The following is a 21120-nucleotide window of genomic DNA, read 5'->3' on the forward strand; positions in this document are numbered from 1 at the left end:
ACCTTAAAGGTGTCCTGTAAAAATAATATAGCATTCTTGGCATACGTCTACCAGTTATTTTTTTTTACACTGTATTTTTGCCACAAGAATACTGTTAAAAATTTCAAAACTTCCATTAAATTTCTTGAAGTAGCTTGTAAATAAATGTCTCTGCAGATATTAGGCACAAATGTTTTATTTATGGATTAACTGTGAATGATTTGTTTACCTTGAAGAGAGGAAAAAAAAGGTCATGAATGAAAAAATAATGAGTACCATGCAGACAGAAAATGTTTGTTCAATGCAATGAAGCGCTATTAAAAGTTCGGCCAAAATATTATTTTTTACCTTCTGTCACGTATGATTCCCCATTTCCACATCAATTTTTACCATTTTAGGGGTTTTCAGCCACCATAAATAATCGCAACCGCAAACCTTCAGTAATCCGAGTAATCATTGCAACATCTTTTTTTCACAAATACATGCACTTTCAAACCACATACAAAAGGTCTGTTGTCATTTAACCAACAGCAGGTTACCCAACATTGGAGCTTGAAGAACTTTAGCTATGCAGCGTTGCCTTGCAGCAATGTCAAGTTCTGAATAAGCCTGCACCACGCTTTTAAACACACATTAAAAAAAAAATTCTGCATGGATTACTGGATGAAAGTGACAATTTTGAAAATGATAAAAGCTAACTCATGTTTTTATTAGTGGTGTGCGGGATCCCGAATTTCGGGAAAAGTTTCAGGGAGGCATTGTTTTTTTTCCCGCCGGGAGGGAATAATATTTTTCCCGGTATTTTCGGGGAAAAAAATTATATTTGTGACAACGGCCCGTTTGGCCTACAATAAAAGGAAATATAAAGAGATAGCTTTACGGTTTAATATAGATAACACATTTATTAATGAAATTATATTTTAATGTCAACGTATATCCATGGGAAAACAAAATCTCGGAAAATGATATACATCACGATCTTCTAAACTTACGTAACTGAAATAAATAAGCAGTCGGACTGAAACACAACGCTGAACAAGACATTACTTTAATAGTTTGCATTATTGGCAAATCCCGTGTATATTGCACATTTCGTAATTTTATATTTGTATTAATGTTTCTGTTTACCGGAATGAAATCGTATTACGTCTGAAATTGTTTCATCAAAAAATCAAAAGACAAAAAACAGTGACGTAATTATCAGGGACAGCTGCGATTGGCCAGTCCGTCACTTAGAGGCGGGGTTACGCTACAGCCCACAGGAGATGGCAGCACCATCAGTTTTTTTTCCTGTGACACGTAAATGGTGAAAATAAGATTAAATTGAATAATTTTCTTTTCTGATGTTTATTTGAGGTCCATAATATTAGGGGAATTTTACATGGGCACGTAGTAATACAAAATTATGGTAATATATTTTGTCATTTAGTTCACGTTACCGTTTCATATTGGTTGTTTTGTTTAGTTGTTTAGTAAACATGGCTGAAGAAAAGACGCGTATTTGGAACTACTTTGCTAGAAGCAATGATAAACTTAGTGCTAAATGCAAGACATGCAATAAAACTCTGAAAACAAGCTACGGCAGCACATCGGGTCTCATAAGGCACTTGACTGAACATCCAACTGTAAAGTTGGAATATGAGACACGGCAAGAATTGTTAAGTTCACGGCCCGTTACGGCAAATTCTTCACAACTAGGTCCATCAAAACAACGGATTGAAGATGGGAATCCTTCTTTTCACAGACACGAGAGCCAAACCCCCGATCGTGCATCTTCGGATTTTTTTTTGTTCATTGTAAATAAATATAGCGGTGTTGATAAAAGGAAGAACCATAAACCAAGCAACGGTATTTATTTGTACGCCGCCATATTTTTCGTTTGCCATGTGTCCGTGAATGTTTATTTTGGACAACTCATGATAACTAATGGTCAATTAGGTTAGGTTAGCTACATTATAAATACTTTAAAACATTGTGGACGGTTAATTTGGTTAGGATAGCTACATTAAAGATACTGTGAAATAATGTAAACAGTTTCCTAGCAGTTTCTTACATGAAAACAGAGCATAATACTAAGTCTGTTTTCTAATGGCGCTGTTGTAAAAACACTCCAAAACTTATCAATATACCTACTGGCATCCTATATAGCTTATGATTTTTTGTTCCCGATTTTTCCCAATTTCCCGAGTGAAATTTGATTTTCCCACCCGAAATTTTCCCGAGGCTAAATTTCCTTTCCCGCACACCTCTAGTTTTTATAACAATAAGTATGACACTTCCAGGTGCTTCTAGCATAGTATTGCCTCTAAGTGCAAGACTCTGAACAGGGGCGCCATCTTCTCATCATCCATAAGGCAACCATGCTATTTGAGCAGTAACCATAACGTTACATGGTGGAGAAATGAAGATAAATGTGTAATGTAAGTAGGGCTGGGCCGATACCACTTTTCACCGATTCCACCGATAGCGATTATTATGGGCCGATACTGCTGATACTCGATGCCGATACTAACCAAAGAAATTTTTGTGTTATGAAAGGATATTTTACTTATAAAGTATTTTTTAATTTCATATTTTAATGACAGAGTACCATCAAACGGTCAAAACACTTACTAATATGCATCTTACAATAATAATAAAACACACACAAATACTTTCTTTTTAGCCCACATGTTTAATCATTGCCCCACCTCGTTATATTTTTACATGGCAGAAAGTGCATGTAGCCTTGGTATCTTCATTTGATTGAAGAGTGAAGTATGTATTTCCAAGCTTCACTTCTCTTCCCAGCCATATCATCACACTCAGAAAAATCTTTAAAATATCACTTTAGGTTTAGATTTTAAAAATTCAAGCTAACGTAAATACTAAATTGTAAACAAACACAACAACATAACATCAGCAAAGTCATAGATATATAAATAACATGGAGATGGGGCAAGTAACTCAGACGTTCTTCAGCAACTGTTTCTATGATCGCAAGTGCTGTAAACGTGATCGCTAGTACAATTTACTTTATCGCGAGCACTGGTAAACGTAACATGAGGCTGTCTTTGCTCCACAGTTGGCAATGAATATTTTTTTATTTATTTATTCAGTTTTTGTTCAGTGGACCCCATATGGAGTTAAGGGCTACGGAATATAGAACATTTTAAACTTACAAAAAAACCAGTTGCGTGAAATACTATTCCTTAGTGATTTTTTACTAACAAAAACAATATAACACAGTTTAAGAACTTGGACTGAGGTATCGGTGCGAAGTATCGGCAAATATTTTACAGATGCTGCCGATGCCGATATTCTGAATATCGGCCGATACTTAGGAATCGGAATCGGCATCGGCCCAGCCCCAAATGTAAGGCACTTGAGTGCTTTTGAGAATCTGCAATGGATGTGTGTCATGCCTAAAAAATTTTTTTAAATAACACGTTTTAGCCAATTTCACTCTTCCAAAAATACGATTTAAGAACGAGATACACAAACAAGAACTACTCATCCGCATTTAGCGTATCCTTAAATGCTTCTAGTAAACAAAATCCACTTTGGTATCATGAGAAGTTTTCAAACTGTGTGGTTTCTTCCGAAGCTCTGCACAGGTAGGGCAGCGGTAGTTACCCTGAGGGTGTTGCAGTTGTTCTTGGCGTGGGTGCGGTACCAGGACGAGACGCGGAGCGCCAAGCGACGGCTCCACATGTGGTAGGACATGGGCGGCAGGTGCAGCATGGCCTGCCGCAGCTTGGGCGATATCAGCAGAGACGTGACGAGACGGGCCAGGGCATGCGAGGCCTGCGGCATCAGCAGCATGCGCTCCACCTCGTACATCGATATCTCGTCCACGTTGAGCGCATCCAACGCCAGGTACACGAACTGGCCGATCAGCGGCAGCTGGAACAAACCCGTTCAGGGGCTGTTCCCAAAATCTTCCCGCGGTCAATTTCCCACACTTTTCCCTGCCCCACTCAAGTATTTCCCCCTGTATCATCCATCTATCTGGCAACATAACAAACGTATTACAGCACACAGTTTACACTATTATCAGTTTCCTTGAGTATCAATACTGTCAGTCTAAAAAATATAATCAATATAATTGCTTGATCAAACTTGTACAGGTTATTAAATTCTCAAAAATTTATGACTGAAATAAATACCAAGTTTAAGACATTAGGATACTACATAGAATGGAATTTTCACTACTGATACTGATTTGCAACCAAGTTTTCGTCGCTTCCCCTATGTTTTCACAGTTTTTAAGACACATTTTAAATTCCCAGAGTTTCCCCTATTTTTCAAATTTCCCCTGTCTGCGAGAGTGCTGATCGTAGACTGTGGGGTCCTGCCCACCTGGTGGCTTGTTTGCATGAGAGAAGCAGAGAAAAACAGATCCATAAGGAAGGGCACAGCTAGCTGATGCATTTGCTGCTGTTAATACCTTTATACATGAGACTTTAAACTATACACATACTACTCTACAAGTACTATTCTAAAGTACCTACACAGGAAGATGACACCAAGAAAGACCAAGGAGGTGGGAAGAGCAGCAAGTTGAAGTAGTGCAGGAGAGAGAAGAATGGAACAGAAGGAGGAGGAATGGTATAGGGACAGAGGAATGGTGGAGACATTTCACTTTGCTGACCTGGCAACAGGTTGGAAGCAGCTGATGGCGATGACAGTAAACTTACCTACAAACAGGGCTCTAAATTGCACAAACTTTTCATAAAGTAATGTAGCTAATATGGGACTTGTAAAAGTTAAACATAAAATATTAAATAAGCAAAGTCTGTGCTTGATACAACCTTATGTTGAACATTTTCCAGTTAGTTAATTTAAAAACACATAAGCTTTGAAAACTAGTTATTTGGCTATGATTGAATTCTAAAATTATGTGTGTTTTTATCTTTAATAGTGTATTGATATTTCTTCAGTTTTCTATTAGTCTTCAATTTGACTTTCATAATCCACAACTTCGCACACACATAATAAATAGGCCTATATTCTGTCCAAAAAGAAAATGTGCAGTATTTCAACTTATGCACATATACAAAAACAAATTACAAGTAACAATGTAGTATTTCATATTACAGGACAACATGAAAATATTTTTTTATTTTTTTACAAACATGTGTTATGTTAGTAATGTAACAACCCAGATTACAGCCTTCCTCATGCAATCCAGCAATAAACGTTTGTTAGAAATTTTTTTTGTTATCAAATTAAAGGTTAGGTTTTCAAATGATGTAAAGTTGTTTCTTTTTCGAAGTTATTGAAAAATATTACACCGGGTTTATTGTTTTTAATTTTAAAATTCGTAAGTTTATTTTTGAAGTAATTTTTTTTTTCTGGCTTCTTTGTGTGGGAAGGCATGCTGACGTGATTCTCCTTCGTTTCTTCCACGACCAAGGCTTTATTTCACACGCTAGGCGTGTGATTCACGGTCATGGGAGTGTGAGAAAGAGACAAAATCGCTGCATCATGGGAACAGAAGCAAGCATTTCGTGGAAGCTTCTGTTGCCATACGCCGTGATTGGCTGAGAATTACGTCAGCGAGCCCAGAACACTGCCCGCACAAAGGAAAGGAAGGCTGTAAAATTCAGTCATTGTCCGAGCGCCAGGCCGAGTGGTCATTGTTCGGGCGGCGGGCGGAGCAGGCTGTGGCCAGGCGATGGCTCCGGGGTTTATTTTTTTTAATGGACGTTAAATTTTTATTTATTCAATTGTACGGAATTTAGTGTGAATTTTAAATTAAATAAAAAAATTAATAAAACCAGGTAATACATCGAACTTTGTGTGTAAATTTCTTCTTTCTTCGTGACCTGCAACCTGTATGTTCCACTCATCACGTAATTTGGGCTAGCCGGAGGTGGTGAGTGGTGACAGTATTAAGGCTAGACCTCAGTCACCATTCTGGTTTGTTTGTTTTATTGATTCCAAATATTTTGAAAATAGGAGTATTAATTAAAGTACTATGCATTTCCTAGCTGTAAGTAAGTGATAACCATGTAATAAGCCAAGAAAAATTTTTAACTAAGAAATTTTACACAACATTTTACATATAGCAGATAATGTGCAGTGTAAATCTAGCAACAAAATTAGCGTGCTTATACAGTGAAAACTAAACATAAAATGCAAAAATAAATGCTGCAGTGTCATTTTCATGCTTCTATTATGTTAAGTACAGTAAAAGTCCGTTATAACGTAAATTTATAACGGCGCCAAAAGTTTATGTTATAGCTAGAGATGGTAATTTATAGCATTTAAAATAATAACATTTAGCATTTTGAATTTGAAATTTAGCATTTTGTAGCATTTTTAAAAACAAGATTTAGCCAATTCTCTCATTTTACATTACTGAAGAAAAGTATATTTTTAAAAATCATTAAATAATACACATATTAATTATTAACCACAGAAATAAAGATCTAGCACAACTACAAAGATAGCCTAAGATCTAGCACAACTACAAAGATAGCCTATCTTGGCAGGTTTCCAAACAACTTTTTAGCACTTATGAGTGCAATAAATTGAATACTTAATATTACAATAAATAATTTTTAACCGTGTTCATGGCCATAGTTGATGTAGTGTGCACAAATAATGTTATTGAAACTTGTTTTTTCAATTTTTTTTTTTTTTTCGTTTTTTCGATTTTCACATTTTTTTGGTTTTCGATTATGCCAGAAACCGTTGTTTGCCGTTTTACCGACTTTTTTTCTTCATCCGATTTCTCTGTGAATTTTTTTTTTTTTTTGCAACCTGATGTCCCTCAGATTTAATGTGCTTTTCAAGTACATATTTTTTTTCCACTCCAGACGGCGATTACATAAATTGCACATTAAAATATTAGTATCACATTCGTAGAACTGTTCACTTTTGTATTCATTTATGCGATAGCGAATGGAAATTACGTTTTGTCCCATTTTTACCACGAGAAATAACAGTATACAACACATTCACGAGTATGCGCGTATTTGTAAACACACCACCTTCCACAGACTACACAAGATCGCGGCTTTCATGTGAAACAGCCAGAAAATGGGCACGGCGAAGCAGAGATATCGCAATATGGTGGCCTAAAAACTTGTACTCTGCAAGATGACGGACACTCTTCCAGCTAGTTGTTCTTTGCATTGTTTACAATCGCGAGGCACGGATGGCCATTCTACCATTCAATATTTACGAACAATAGTGTTGTGAATGACGTGACACTAAGAAACTGATGGTTTCTTTTGATACTGAACTGAAACGAAATACAATCGGTAAATAAATTGTGTAGAGTGAAGACGAATCTACGTTTTTTACCTTGATTTCGCATTTATCTTGGAATAGTCTAGATTTCCCTTTTTATTGCGGAAAAATTATAATTTAGCATATTTTCGCATCTATTTCGCGAAAACGAAAAATCACCATCCCTAGTTATAGCGAATTTTCGTTATAGCCAAAATTTAAAAAAAAATCTTATTTTAGTAGCATTTTTAAAATATATTATTTTCTCGCTTGTTTTTACTATGGAAATTCACAACAAAAGTAAAGGAAATATACATAAAACTTACTAAAATAACATTTTTAAGCTATATCAGCACTTGCCGACTGCGAAATATAAGACCGCGTGGCCGTGATAAGGCCGTCACGCACATCGTGGCTAAGCACACAGCTGTTTGTTTACATGTAGATGGGCGGGCGGGGTCACGCAAGGTCATGCCGGCCGCTTCCTGTCGCTTTGGCCGCAGCTGGTTTGCTGGAGACATGTGCACTAAGCTGATGATATCGGATGCATATTTGCGGAGTTTTGAATACTTACTAACAATATGTAAACTTAAAGATGTAGTGAAATTTATTTTAAAATTTGTCACATTATTATTCACGTTAATGTCAAACACAAAAAAAAATTTTTAAATCTCTAATTACATTGGACAACCATACAAATTATATAAAATAATTTTTCCGACAATTGGTCAGTAACACAAAAATAATCACTCATACAGACCCTTGGAAAATAACACAAAATTAAAAATCACTTTTTAAAAAACGAATGAATTTTTGTTTGCCTTGATTTCACTAGACTTTCGGACAAAATAAACGACTGGACCTCTTGGAAGTTCATCAAATCTTTCGTTGAAGCATTTGTATGCTGATAAAAACGACTGATTGACGTAAACAAAAATGCACGTAGTACCGTACACTGAAACTACATAGAGCTGTAGCAAACCGTATGTATTCGGTACTGAGTAACGGGTGCGCCATCTAGTAACGAGTAACGAAACCTTACACACGGCGGCATCTCGTTACTCACATTTTTCGTATGTTTTACGCATGCGCGCGCATATTCGATGAATTTACGTTACAAAGAACTATGTTTGTTTATTAAGTAAAGTCCATTATTTGGTAAAGTATAATTTGGAAATTTGTCGTTCAAGTTTTTTAGTGTTTATTAAAGGTATTGTGTGTGTAGACAAAGTTTGAGAATGGAACAGAAAAGATGTAAGAATGAGATTAAATTTTTTCTTGGTTAATAAAAACTGTTAATTATCAAATATTTTTAATTGTTTATATTATATTTATTATTATTTACGCGACGTAATACTGTACGCGTACGCATTACGACTCGATTCGTTTCTGCAACATAACATAGCATGTTATGCAGTATCAGAAGTAACGTGTAACATAACGATACGATAGTAACGAGTACTAATTGTTATAGTAACAACACACTGGTACGCTTTTTTTCGTTACTTTTACACCCCTAAAACTACACCGTACGCAACGCTTACGATACAAGTGTGAGACGAGTTATGCTCATTTACGGGCTACAGTCGGCGTGATTCTAAATAAGTAATGCTCGCAGCGGGGCCCTGTCGCAGTAGCTTGCTTTCGTCGCCGCGAGGCAAGCTATGCTTGCTGTGGGGCCCCACCTTGTGCGGTGTTGCCAAGACGGCCACATCATGCGCGTTGTTTCATTTGCCGGACGCGTGGAATTGTGCGAAGCTGTTTCTCATTTATTAAGTAAATTGTAGATGTTTTCTCATTGTTTTAGAGCAAAATTACAGGTGTGTAATCTATCGCTATAGCGAAAATGAGCCCACACTGCATTCGTTATTTCCGAAATTTTTATCCTACGCAGCATATGCAAAACTGACGGTGCCGATGGCAATTATCGTTATAGCGGACTTTATGTTATAGACCGTATTCGCTACAACGGACTTTCACTGTAATTGTTAAACTGCCTACAGTAGGAAATGATTGTACAAGTATTTATTATATTTGTTATTTTCATGAGGCATGTTCTATAAGTAGTTGACTTTCTGGCTAGGTTAGGTGAGATGTTAATTGTGTTTTACCAATCACAGATTTAGTTGGTTAGAGTGGGAGAAAGAAACAAAGCAGAAATTCTTCTTCTATCTCTGGACAGGATAATGGTGCAAATTCACAAAAGTAAATACCTCACACGAAGTAAAGAGGAGTTACTGAATCTAGTAGTGAAGTACCAATGTAATTGTTTCAGCATTGGTATCTGACCATATCCCCAATTTTATGGATTTCCTATATAATTGTTTCCTATTGATACTTAAAAAAACCAATACCCATGATAAAAGTACAATAATTTCATTCATTTAGGTGACACCCATATTTCCTATTTACTAGGGGTGTGCGGGATCCCGACGCTTCGGGAAAAAAGTCGGGAAAATAGGCTTCCCGAAATGCAGGGCGGGAATTTTATTACTCCCGCATTTTTCGGGAAATTGTTTAAAAATTTACAAATGTTTACTAATCATTCGAAAGATATTCTATCAATTCAAACTGTTTTTACAACAATATTTTTTAATGGATTCGTACATTTTTGAAGTTTCCGTACTATTTAAACGCAAAACATCTTTTAAACGTATGCCGATCGTAGCGACAGCTGTGGTGTGCAGTGAATTATGATAATCGTTTACACATATCTAATTGGAATATAAAAAACGTACATGGAGTACCTTAAATATGTGAATAGTCAGTTATATAACGTTATTGCCGTCACCATCGAATACTTAACCTAAAACCACTGTGTGTCCTTAGACACAAACAAAACACATGCGCAATCCAACCTTTTCGCCAAAGATATAAGAAATACTAGACTTGCGTTACATAACGAAGCGTAACCGTTCTCATTACTTGATAGCAGTGGCGATGTAGAGAACTGTATTGGCACTTTGAAAAATATGAAATCACGTAGTTTTACACCACTGCTCACGAGTATCTAAACATCTATGATTTTGCTTTGGGAGAAAAAATAGTTGTTTACTGTTTAGTTTGGCGGGCTTTCTCGGCTGACGTTACGTTATTAAGACTTGTGCAAAGTATCTGTTCCTATTTTTGATGCCGTTGAATATTAAAACAAACTAGCAGCCTACAAATAATGGAGGTTGCAACAGATCAGCTTGTTACTTCTAAACCTAAAGTGTTTGGAAGTATTTTGAACGTCTGACAGACAGTAAATCCCTGGCAAAGTGTGTGTCGTGTGAAAAATTTTTGAGATGCGAGCATGGTAGCACGTCTGGATTACTAAGACATCTCAATAAACATCCCTCTATAAAAAAAAGAATTTGAGGATGCTAAAAAATATGAAGTCACCGCTGAAAAAAGGGCAAGTGAAGCAGACAAAAGAAATAGCAGCAAAAAAACAACTAACTTTGCAAGAAACGTTTAAATGGCCATCTTCTCATATTAGAATTAAAAATTTGCTTTTTTTTTTTTTAATTTTCCCGATCCCGTCCCGTTTTCCGCGGGAATAATTTATTTTTCCCGAAAATTTCCCGCAGTACAAAAACCTATTCCCACACACCCCTACTATTTACCTGTTTATATTTTTCTGTAGACACCTTTCACTCCATTTTTTTTGCCTGTAATTTAGGGCTATACTTGAATGTTGTGCTCGTTAATTAGTCAAAGGCATAATGTTTATTGTGCCGTGTTCAAATTTCATGTGACTAATTACTCTTTTTTTCATCCACCAGAAATTGTTAAATAATAAATAATTCTGTTAAGCTACTGACTTATTACTTTTGAATTTCTGGACACTTGCACTGCGATCGTTTACAACAGAATCCGTTGTGCGAACGGTCGTCGGATCTTTGGAATAAAGCGGTTCTCGCTACCGTGTCGCCCGTCCCCGGGCTCTTGCGGCGGCGGCAGAGGGCGGCTGGCTCTCACCTCCCACATGCCCTTGATCTGGCGCTCGTGGGCCTCGGAGACCAGGACCTCCCGCTCCCAGCGGATGACGTCCTTGTTCTCCTCGGCGAGGGAGACCTGCTCCGCCACGTGGCGCTGGCGCTCCTCCTCCTTCCTCCGCTGGTCGTCCAGGACGCGCTCCAGCAGCTGGGACCGGAACCCCTCGCTGCCCCCGTCTGCGGGCACATGCCAACACACGCCACGTCCTAGCAAACCTGCGGTAAGAAAAAAATTCCCCGACTTCTACGGGTACGGGAAAAAAGTAAAAAAAAATTTGGACAGCATCTTGTTTTTGTGCAGATTTAAAAAAAAAAAATTCTAAGTAAAAGTTCTGCTAAAACACTAAAAACTGCATAACCGAATATTTGTACTTAACCTCAAAACTCAGAACACCAACAAACCTTTTCGGAGAACATTATCAACATTTATTTATTTTTGAAGTGTTTTGTGAATGTTGCACGTCAGGTCATCTTTTAGCTGAGCCGATCTGAGTAGTAGTATATTGCACCCCAGACCTAGACTATAGCAGTAATCATACTATCAATAGACATAATGTTTGAACTTTGTTAATAGCTGCCATAACGAGGGCCAATAATTAATGCTAAAAATAAAAATTATAAATGGCATAAAAAAAATTGTTCAAACATATATGACATCTTCCTGCTCCTATCTCAACCCCTTACTCCATAAATATAAACTGTCTAAAGATGAATTACCTTCTACTTCAATAACTTCATCATCTGGCAGCAATGAACACTGGCTTTGCAGTTCTCTAAAACAAACAGCATTCACAATATAATTTAAAATTTGACACGATAATCAAAATTGCCCATAAAAACATTCATTGTTTTACTAATCTATAACTTTCTTCTACTTCTCAACAACTAAAGTGGTCTGACTTCAGTGCAAGCAAACAAAAAATAACAAAAGTTCTTCATTTACCACATTTTTAAAAAGGAAACATTCACACATTATCACATGAACAAGACGATCAGTCTTGATCAAACAGTTATTCAAGATTAGAGACAAGATTTAATGGTTTTAATCCTAAATTAATTTTGCTTTCAAAACAAAAATATTTCTGTGCTATTGTTTTTATTTTACTAAATTATCTTCACATGCAACAAAAATAACACTATAATAACTCTAAATACTTATTTCATCAAGGAGTGTAATTTTGACTATCATACATGCTACAATTTTACAACAAAGTAATGTGTGAGAAACAAATTTATAAAGCATTTACTTATAACAATAAAAATAAATCACCAAATAATTGTGTTTTTTGAAAATGTACCAACACCAGTAACATAAAAATTAGCTAATAAAGAATGAAAGATCAGTCAAAATAAAAATTTAGTTAATATATCTCAGTTTAGTTCAGGTAAAATAATGCCATTCATTGAATTATAATAAAATATTTATGATTATAGTTTTGATTCAATACTGTTTAATTTTATAATTTAGTTCACATGTTGCATGATTTATTTGCCTTCATTTTGTTGTAAATTAACATACTTTTCAGTTTTATCTCAATTCACCATAAAATCTTGTCTTTATTCATGATAAATCAAATGAACCCCAGTGTGGACTAACAAAGGCTACAATGAAGTGTATGAAACCACATTAGGGAGACCAACACGTTAGATGAGAATGGTATGCAAATGTGCGCAGAATAAAAACTAAAAGAACAGTACCTCAATTCACAGTTATCATATTTGTATACAAAATAAAAAACTCCATGTTTACAAAAACTGTGTTGAGAACTTACTGTGGAAGCAACAAAACGCACTGGATGTAAGAGCATTCCAGCTTCAAGGCACGCTTTGTTGCCAAGTTGTTGGCGCCAAAGAAGCGATAACAGTTCTTCAGCAATAGCCGCATATCTGCAGCAAATTGCTTTAGTTCCTGGTATTCACCAGACTCAAACCTGCGACGCACTGCAACAAAATACACACAGCCTCAATTTGTAATTCTGTCATACAGTGAAATATAAAAAGAAAAGTTGTCAATATGAAAAAGAAAGAATCAAAGGTAGATTTTTAACATAATGTAAGGAGTATACCAAAAACTTTATGTGTTTAATATCCCACTTATTTAAAAATGTTGAGTCGTATATGATTATAGAATTAGTTTTTTTTTAAAAAAACTACACACCATAAGCACACCAACAAAGTTACTTTGTACTTTCCCATTTTTTTTACTCTAAATGGATTAAATACAGGCTACCATCAAAAAATTAGAACAATATGTACTTTAATAGCTCTGAAACCCAAACAAAAAAGGCAACCAGAAGATTTTATGCCAGCAGTCTTATCATATTTTGGCCCGCATCCATTAAAATTTTTCACTAAGTAACAGTCAGAAAGATGTTAACTACAAAGTAACATTGTTTGGTGTTTACGTAATGTAAACTTATTAAAAGTAAATAATATTATAACGTCTCTACAAGTTCATATACCAGGTGTACATGTATTTTCGTGTAAATATTTAGAGAATATTTGTGTGTTAAATCACTGTAGCATCGTCTTGTGTTTCGTGATTGGTCCAATTTCTCTCAGACACATGTTTACTGTCAGCACACAAATCACAGTGATTCACTGCAGAAGCAACCACATCCTGAATGGCCAGATAAGTAGGGCCAAGGCTTATCTTGCAGACAGCCCCCAATCAAAAGGGAACAATCGCTGCTTGGTATATTTTATTGCAGTCTAATGTGCAATCAAAATTTTTCACGAAAAATAAATGGCCCTAACAATAGGATCTGGCTGTAAGACACCAAATACTAATGGGAAGAAAACCAAAGCACTAGGAAGATATGGTGAAAATTGACATTATTAATGAAAAATCCTGTACGAACACTCTAAATAAATCACGCATATGAGCAGCTTCTTTAAACATTATAATTTTCAAGCACAATAATCAGTAAGAACTTACTTTCGTCAAGCCACATGGGCTCCTTGACAACTTCATAGTAGTCAACCATGTTCTTTGCACTGCTGTCCGGCGGGTAAAAGAATGTCTTGTGGCCTTTCAGCAACTCCAACAGGACACTATGCGGAAACAAAAACAATGGATGCAAGGTTCAACTACACTAAGTATCACAACAATATACAGTACATGAAAAATTAGTATGAATTTATAGCCCAATTTAAGTGACTAGATATGCGCAAATCTGTTTCTCTAAGAATCATTAACTATGATATCTTTAGTTTAAATTTTTATGTTGGTAAAAATTTTTACCAACATTATTTAGAGTGAATTTCATTGAAGAATTTGTACTTAAAGGTGTGGTGCTAAGTTTTACGTTTGTGCCTTGCAGCTTGAACACACGAAACATATTGTTTTAAAAAGGAGCTTGACATTTAAGACAAGCTGGATCATCAAAGAAATGGGTTTGTTTTGGGTCCACCTATACCTACACACACACCTACACACACACACACACTTACCTACACACACACACCTACACACCTACACACACACCTACACACACATACACATGTATGTAAATATATGATAGTGATCCAAGTCACCGATATTAATCAAATGCAAAAAAAAATTGCAACAGAATACTGTGTAACCAATAGAAGGAATACACTAATATATGTATCACTATCCAATTTTGCTTGAAAACAAAACAGCAAGCCAGAGATATTATTTACATACTTATCTTCAAACAAACTTGTTAAAATAATCTAATTTTTATAACAATAAAAGTTTCGAAAACATAAAGTTATCCAAATAATCACTATAATTAAAGTTTTTTAATGAATAATAGTGTTGTGGTCAGACTCTAGATTATGTTGTGGTCACACACTACAAGTAATTTATGAGAAAACCAAATTGTGAAATTCTTAAAAATTTACTTTTGTAGTCCCATTAAAAAGCCAAACTAGCCACCTAGCCAATGGTTTATTAGTGTTAGAGAGGTGTGATGATAGTGAGACACACTCTGGTGCTTCTAGCGTGGTATCTCCTCTAAGTGTACGGTTCTGCACTGGCTAGTTGTCTTCTTATCGTGCATCGGCCACTAAGAGATTTGAGAAATGACCGTAACATCATATGGCAGAGAAATTAAAATAAAGGTGTAATGCAAGTACCTAAAGTACTTTCAAAAATTCTATACCAGGTGTTTCTTACGTAAACATTATTCTGAAAATGCACATTTCAGCCATTTTCACTCTTCTAAAAAAAAAATTCAAAAATAAAATATGGATACAGAGCTACTCATCCGCCCGTCCGCGTATTCTTAAATGCTTTTCATTCACAGACACCACTCGGATATCTTGAGCAGTTTTCAAATTGCAAGGTTTCTTCTTAAGCTCTGCACACCGCACGTATGCCCAGGTAGGCAGGGACGTCGGAACGTTTTCATGAGTGGAGGGGGGGGGGGGGGGCGGTAAGATGTATCACACTTACCTCAGTCCTAGAGGGGAGGACCCCCGGAAAAATTTGGAATTTTAGATGCAAAATTGTGCTATTTAATAAGTTTCCGAACCAAATATTAAATATACCATTCCAAGAATTTGATGACGTAGTATGTATTAAATACTACTCTGACAGTAGATGTAGTACAATTTAAATAAAATACCATCTAGGAATTTGCAATCATTTTACAGTATATTGACAATCATAAATTTGATTTTCTAATCAATGTGATCACCAATGCAACATTTGTAACTATTGGTTGAGAAAAATACTATTAGGACCAAACATTTATTCTGGGAAAAGGAGGGGGGGCGAGATGCTACTCTCGTCCCCACATGCATAACAGCACGGGGGCGACTCGCCCCTGCTGCCCCCCCCCCCCCCCTGTTCCGACGTCCCTGCAGGTAGGCAGGGCCCTTGGTGAAATATTTCCTCACCAAAATGACGAGGGGTGGCAAGGGACGGAAAGGAGGGGGGCGAGCAAGGCTCCGGGAGCTGCAACACACCAGTATCCCTGCGTCAGATCCTTGGTTGCCAGGTCCTTGGTCGGCTCCGGCAGTTTCTTCTTCTTCATCAGCTTCCGGTGCGGTGTCCCGCCCGTGCTGCCGCCGGGCGACTCCTGCTCCAGCATCGTCGCGAGGACGGCAAGCTGCAACACGTCCCAACAACAACGCACTCCTTTTCAGTTCTTCGGTCGGCGCAGGCACCAGGATTGTGGGAGGGGCAGGGAGGGGAGCCTTCGACGCCAGTGTCCAGGCCCATGAACAAACCTCCCCCCCCCCCCCCCCAAACATCCTCCAATGTTTTGAGTTTAGATATCGATGGCTTAGAATGAAAACCTCGTATCTCAATTTTTGGACGAAAATACGTTTTTTTTTTTATGTTTTTGGCTGGAAAACCTCGTATCTCACAAAATGTTTGGCTGAAAAAAATAAAATGTGCATCCTACTGCTTTCTATCGGGAAATCACATAAAACCATTGTACAACCATTAATTGAGGGGGGCGAAAGAAACTGTTTTTTGTCTCTGCTGTAAAATTTGCATTTTATGAGATACAATGTTTTCATTCTAAGCCATCTATATTAATAATATAATTCATAGGAAACCTTACACGTTATGCAATACACGCGGATCACATGTACGTTTATGGCCCACCGTACAGTTTACGTGTTCTTTTTTAATATTTTTTTGTTTGAATCGCGGATACTGAAAAGTTGTACAATAAATAATAGGGAAGGGACCCCACAAAATTATTTGACCCCAGGCCCCCTTGGTTTTTCTCAGCGACCCTGGGCATTCAAGCAACTCACTTGAAAGAGTAAGTGAGGGGACCACCAATTCACTCACTCTTTGCAGTACTTTGGAATTTTTTTGGAAACAAACAAGTACAGTGTTTACAGTGTTATTTATAAAACACTTGTTTGTATAAATGATGTGTTATATGTTAGTTACACGAAAAAAATTTGGCATGTTAGGTTATTCATGTTTGTAATACTGCCAAGTCTTTCAGCAACCAAAAACAATATCATGCAAATTAGTAATACGTACTTTTTATTTCCCCTAACAGAGCATTTACAACACAGCCAACCAGGATAGTAAGGGTAGAGATGCTCTTTGATTTTTTTTTTTAACTAAACTTCAAATACCCTGCACTGATTAGTGCTAGCTACAGTCTTCGAACCACCTACAGTGAAAGGTCTTCACTCTGGCATTCTATGGTTAGGCACGTTCTACAATCCGGCACCAATCGAATAGCTGGTGTTCAGATATTTTCCCGGGTGGATTCCCACAATTGACCTTAGCCCCCAGGTAGCATTACAGCGCTTCTGGTGTTTTTATTTAACTAAGAGTTTATTGCCATTATTAAGGTATATCCCAATCCTAGTAATTTTTATATATTTACGTTCCACACAGTTAAACTTGCCAACTTTTTGAGTGGCTCAACTTTCACAAAATGAAAACATAATTACATTGCATACTTTTTGCATAATTAGCTGGCAAAATTGCATTGTTAACTTTTTCATGTGATGTTGATAATGAGAACGAAATGGAATATAAAATTGGAACTTTTTAGTTTTAAGAGCGTGCATCAGATGGAGTTAAACTTTCTAATACAGTCATCCAGGATTCGGAAGATTACTACTATACTTTTACACGTTTAGCATTTCTGTTGACGCATTAAAAGAATTTAAATGTTGGTGAACATTTTAAATGCATAACATTTTGAAAATATCAATTGAAAGTTGCTTTAAAAGCATACTGTAATTGCCATTTTTAGCCATTTTCAAACGGCGTTGTAGCCAAGAAATATAGACAAATCTCCATTATGTTTTAATAGGAAAAAATTGTAGTTCCTCGCCAGAAACTTTGTCGCTTTGTCCCCCATTGTCACCGCGACAAATCTCGAGTAATCTTCCTAAACCGAAGGCACTGCACTCGTTTATAGCATACTGCTCGGCGCGCCTGACTGCCCTGTCTGTGTGAGAACGGAACAAGAGATACTCGCGGTTCCTATCTTGGAATGCGAAGAAGCGTCAAAGAGGAGACGAATAAATATTGCTTCCTGACCCGGCGCGCCGCGGCGTTGCTGCGTAAGCTAAGATTACGAGGAAGTATTACCACCCTCGTAAATAACCAAAGGAAAAATTTTTTTGTTGTAAATTTGTAAATGTTCTATTTTCCTAACTCTGCTAATTTAATGTGTTTTAAAGGATAACTATATAAGAAAATAAGCATAATTAAGTTGTAAGTAAGTTTATGCAAAGTTAATTGCAATTTTGAATGCAGTAATAAGCCGCACGATGACTGGTTGTTAGACTGTAAGGTATAACTAAGTGTCTAAATTTAGGCTGTTAGGGTGTACAGAGAATTTCAATCCTCCAATGAATACATACGAATGTGTTTAGATGTAGCACCAAGACTTGGTGACCAAGTACTAAACAGCTATATCGTATTTGTTACCACTTCGAAAATTCCAATTCATAGATAGTGTTAATGATTTTGGTGGCTGCTACCAGTGTAAAAAAAAAATAAGAACTTAATTATTTATGTCAATTACATCATATTTCTGCACGAATTAATTATTTTGAAATGATTGTTGCTACAAGTTGACGCTTCATTTTCAACGAATATCCAAAAACTTATTCCACAAATTCCAGAAATTAGTTCAATTGCAATAATGTAACTTTTAAGTTCCAGAAAATATTGAAATTTTAACTGGACAAATATGTGAATAATAACTTTTACATTCAAATTCTGGAACACATTATTAGTTTTTTTTTTTTTTGTATTTTGTAGGACTATATCAACTCTAAATGTGCACTACTGTATCTCATTTATGTTCACGTCGTTTTTTATATTGTGTATATGTTGTATATGTGATTGTGTTAATGTATCTTGACCAGTGTTCCTTGCCGTGTGTTCTTGTTAGCCTACATTGGTAAAAATAAAACCACTGTAACTTATGTACTGGTACTTAATCATGCAATTATGTAAATTAAAATTGTTTTCATAGGATAAAATGTCTGTGCTATACAACAGGAAAACCAAGAACAACCTCTGTGTTGCTGTAGTTTATGAAATTTTTTTTTTTCATTGTCCTTCTGTTGGTGATCGTTGTGGAAGTAACTGAGAAACCGAGGTCGAGGTAGTCCACAGGAATGACTATCGCTCGTTACTAACGCACTAATTACATAATGTATAAAAATTGTGCATGGGTGCCACGCATATTACAAGTGACATTTAGTTCCATACTAAATGCCATTTTGTTTACGAAATGCGAACTGTGTTGCTATCAACACTACGTATTTTTTATTTGTACTTGTGGCTGAAATTGGGTATTACTAATGTATATATGATAAACAAAATTGTTTGTTGAAAACGCAAAAAATTTGGTTCTTTTTTGAAAGAAGCAAATACATCATTGTTATTTTATACAGTAATACTGTATTATGTACGGTGATTATAATTGATTAAAATTATGATCCATATATAGGTACTTAATCGTATAAAATGTGAACTAAGCTACTACGAAGATTGAAAAAAGAACTGTTGGCGACTTCAGCGTGTATCTTAGAGTGAAAACTACGGACCTATAATTGTCCTGCGAATATCTTGCTTCGACTATTATGCTGGACCACGAACTTCAGGGCGAGGGATATCTAAATCAAGAGCCCCATAATTCAAATTTTATAATACCTTGAAGAACCTGGGTATACATTATGATAGTCAAACTCCGAATATAGAGTTGATGTCTAAGGATCTACTGGTTATTTCTACTGCTACCTACCAACAAACGTCATGACAATGAAGACATTTATGGAGTGTCATGACTATATGTTATGGTTGGACGAATAACTCCACGATATCCTTTGACTTATGTTTGGAACTACAGAAGGATTAAAATGGTATGAAGTTACTGTTAATTGACAGTGTAAATATGTATGTGAAGTGCTTTGAAATATTAGTAGGTACTCCAAACGACGTGTTGCTCTGTAGATTTATTCCTGATTAATTAACGTAACATCAATATTATAATTTTCAATTTGCTGCACCATTTATTGTGAAGTAATTTTCTATAACTATCATCAATGTAGAAATGTTTATCGTAAAGTGCTTTACCCTAACTGACAAGCCTGTGCAAGCTATATTTTGTTTTATTTAACTTGGAGTTCTCTGTAATTGATTAGGCTAGTCTAGAGTTGGTTTATATAATCCCAGATAAAGAAAATTAAATGAATTTAAACTAATTTGGAATGTTAATATCTCCGACTTTGATTTTACATTGTTTCTCATAGAGGAAACTAAACCTTGTAATTTGGCGACATGTACTTCATGTTAAATTCAGTGTCACATCCAGAGATTAGAGAAATATACAGATGGAGAATAAGGTCTGACTTTAGACGAGGGGGTTTAGATTATCGTATTTTGTCCGTAGTATTTAAAGATAATAAAAAAATTGGTTGTCTGTAAATTTGGTTTACGTACGATAGTTTAACGTGACGTCATAACAAAACATTGATGAAATGATTGCATACTTTATGAATAAAATTGAATCATTTTTATTTTAATATTAAAAGAATAAACACTTGAAATCATACTAGTAATCAGATTTTTAAAATGCAAGAATAATTAACCTTTATTGCCGAAATTGTTGTTGTTATTAGCAATGAAAACCACATTAACTTTTCACTTCACTTTATAAACAGTCGACGAAACAGTTAACTTGTAGATGACTTGTAATTAATTTTAAAAACTGGTGTTTAGCTATAAAGTTTAAATATAATTATGAACAAGTTTTCATATAAATAAACTGTAATCAAATATCTATCATCAATTATATGAATCACTATAATTTTTTAGTCAATTGTAACATAAGCTATTATTACTGCACTCGTCGACAACGTAACGGAACACAGCGTAACGGGACACCGCGTAACGTGACACAACATAACGGAACAATGAGCGTAACGGGACACAGCGTAACGGAACAATGTGCGTAACGGGACA

General features: G+C 36.0%; 1 protein-coding gene across 3 annotated transcripts in view; it reads right to left on the reverse strand.

Moving 5' to 3' along the window:
- Positions 1–21120, reverse strand: part of LOC134534880 (uncharacterized) — a 74620-nt gene that overhangs the window by 21719 nt on the left and 31781 nt on the right. For all 3 annotated transcript variants that reach the window (XM_063373543.1, XM_063373542.1, XM_063373541.1), the window contains exons 3-8: positions 16119–16261; positions 14119–14234; positions 12953–13121; positions 11898–11953; positions 11164–11357; positions 3595–3864 (exon numbers count right to left, since the gene is read on the reverse strand). In XM_063373543.1, coding sequence (XP_063229613.1) covers positions 3595–3864; positions 11164–11357; positions 11898–11953; positions 12953–13121; positions 14119–14234; positions 16119–16243 — 930 coding nt within the window. In that variant the 5' untranslated portion in view covers positions 16244–16261. The remainder of the gene's footprint in view (positions 1–3594; positions 3865–11163; positions 11358–11897; positions 11954–12952; positions 13122–14118; positions 14235–16118; positions 16262–21120) is intronic.

Source organism: Bacillus rossius, chromosome 8, assembly GCF_032445375.1.
Source record: "Bacillus rossius redtenbacheri isolate Brsri chromosome 8, Brsri_v3, whole genome shotgun sequence".
In the NCBI taxonomy this organism is placed as follows: Eukaryota; Metazoa; Arthropoda; class Insecta; order Phasmatodea; family Bacillidae; genus Bacillus; species Bacillus rossius.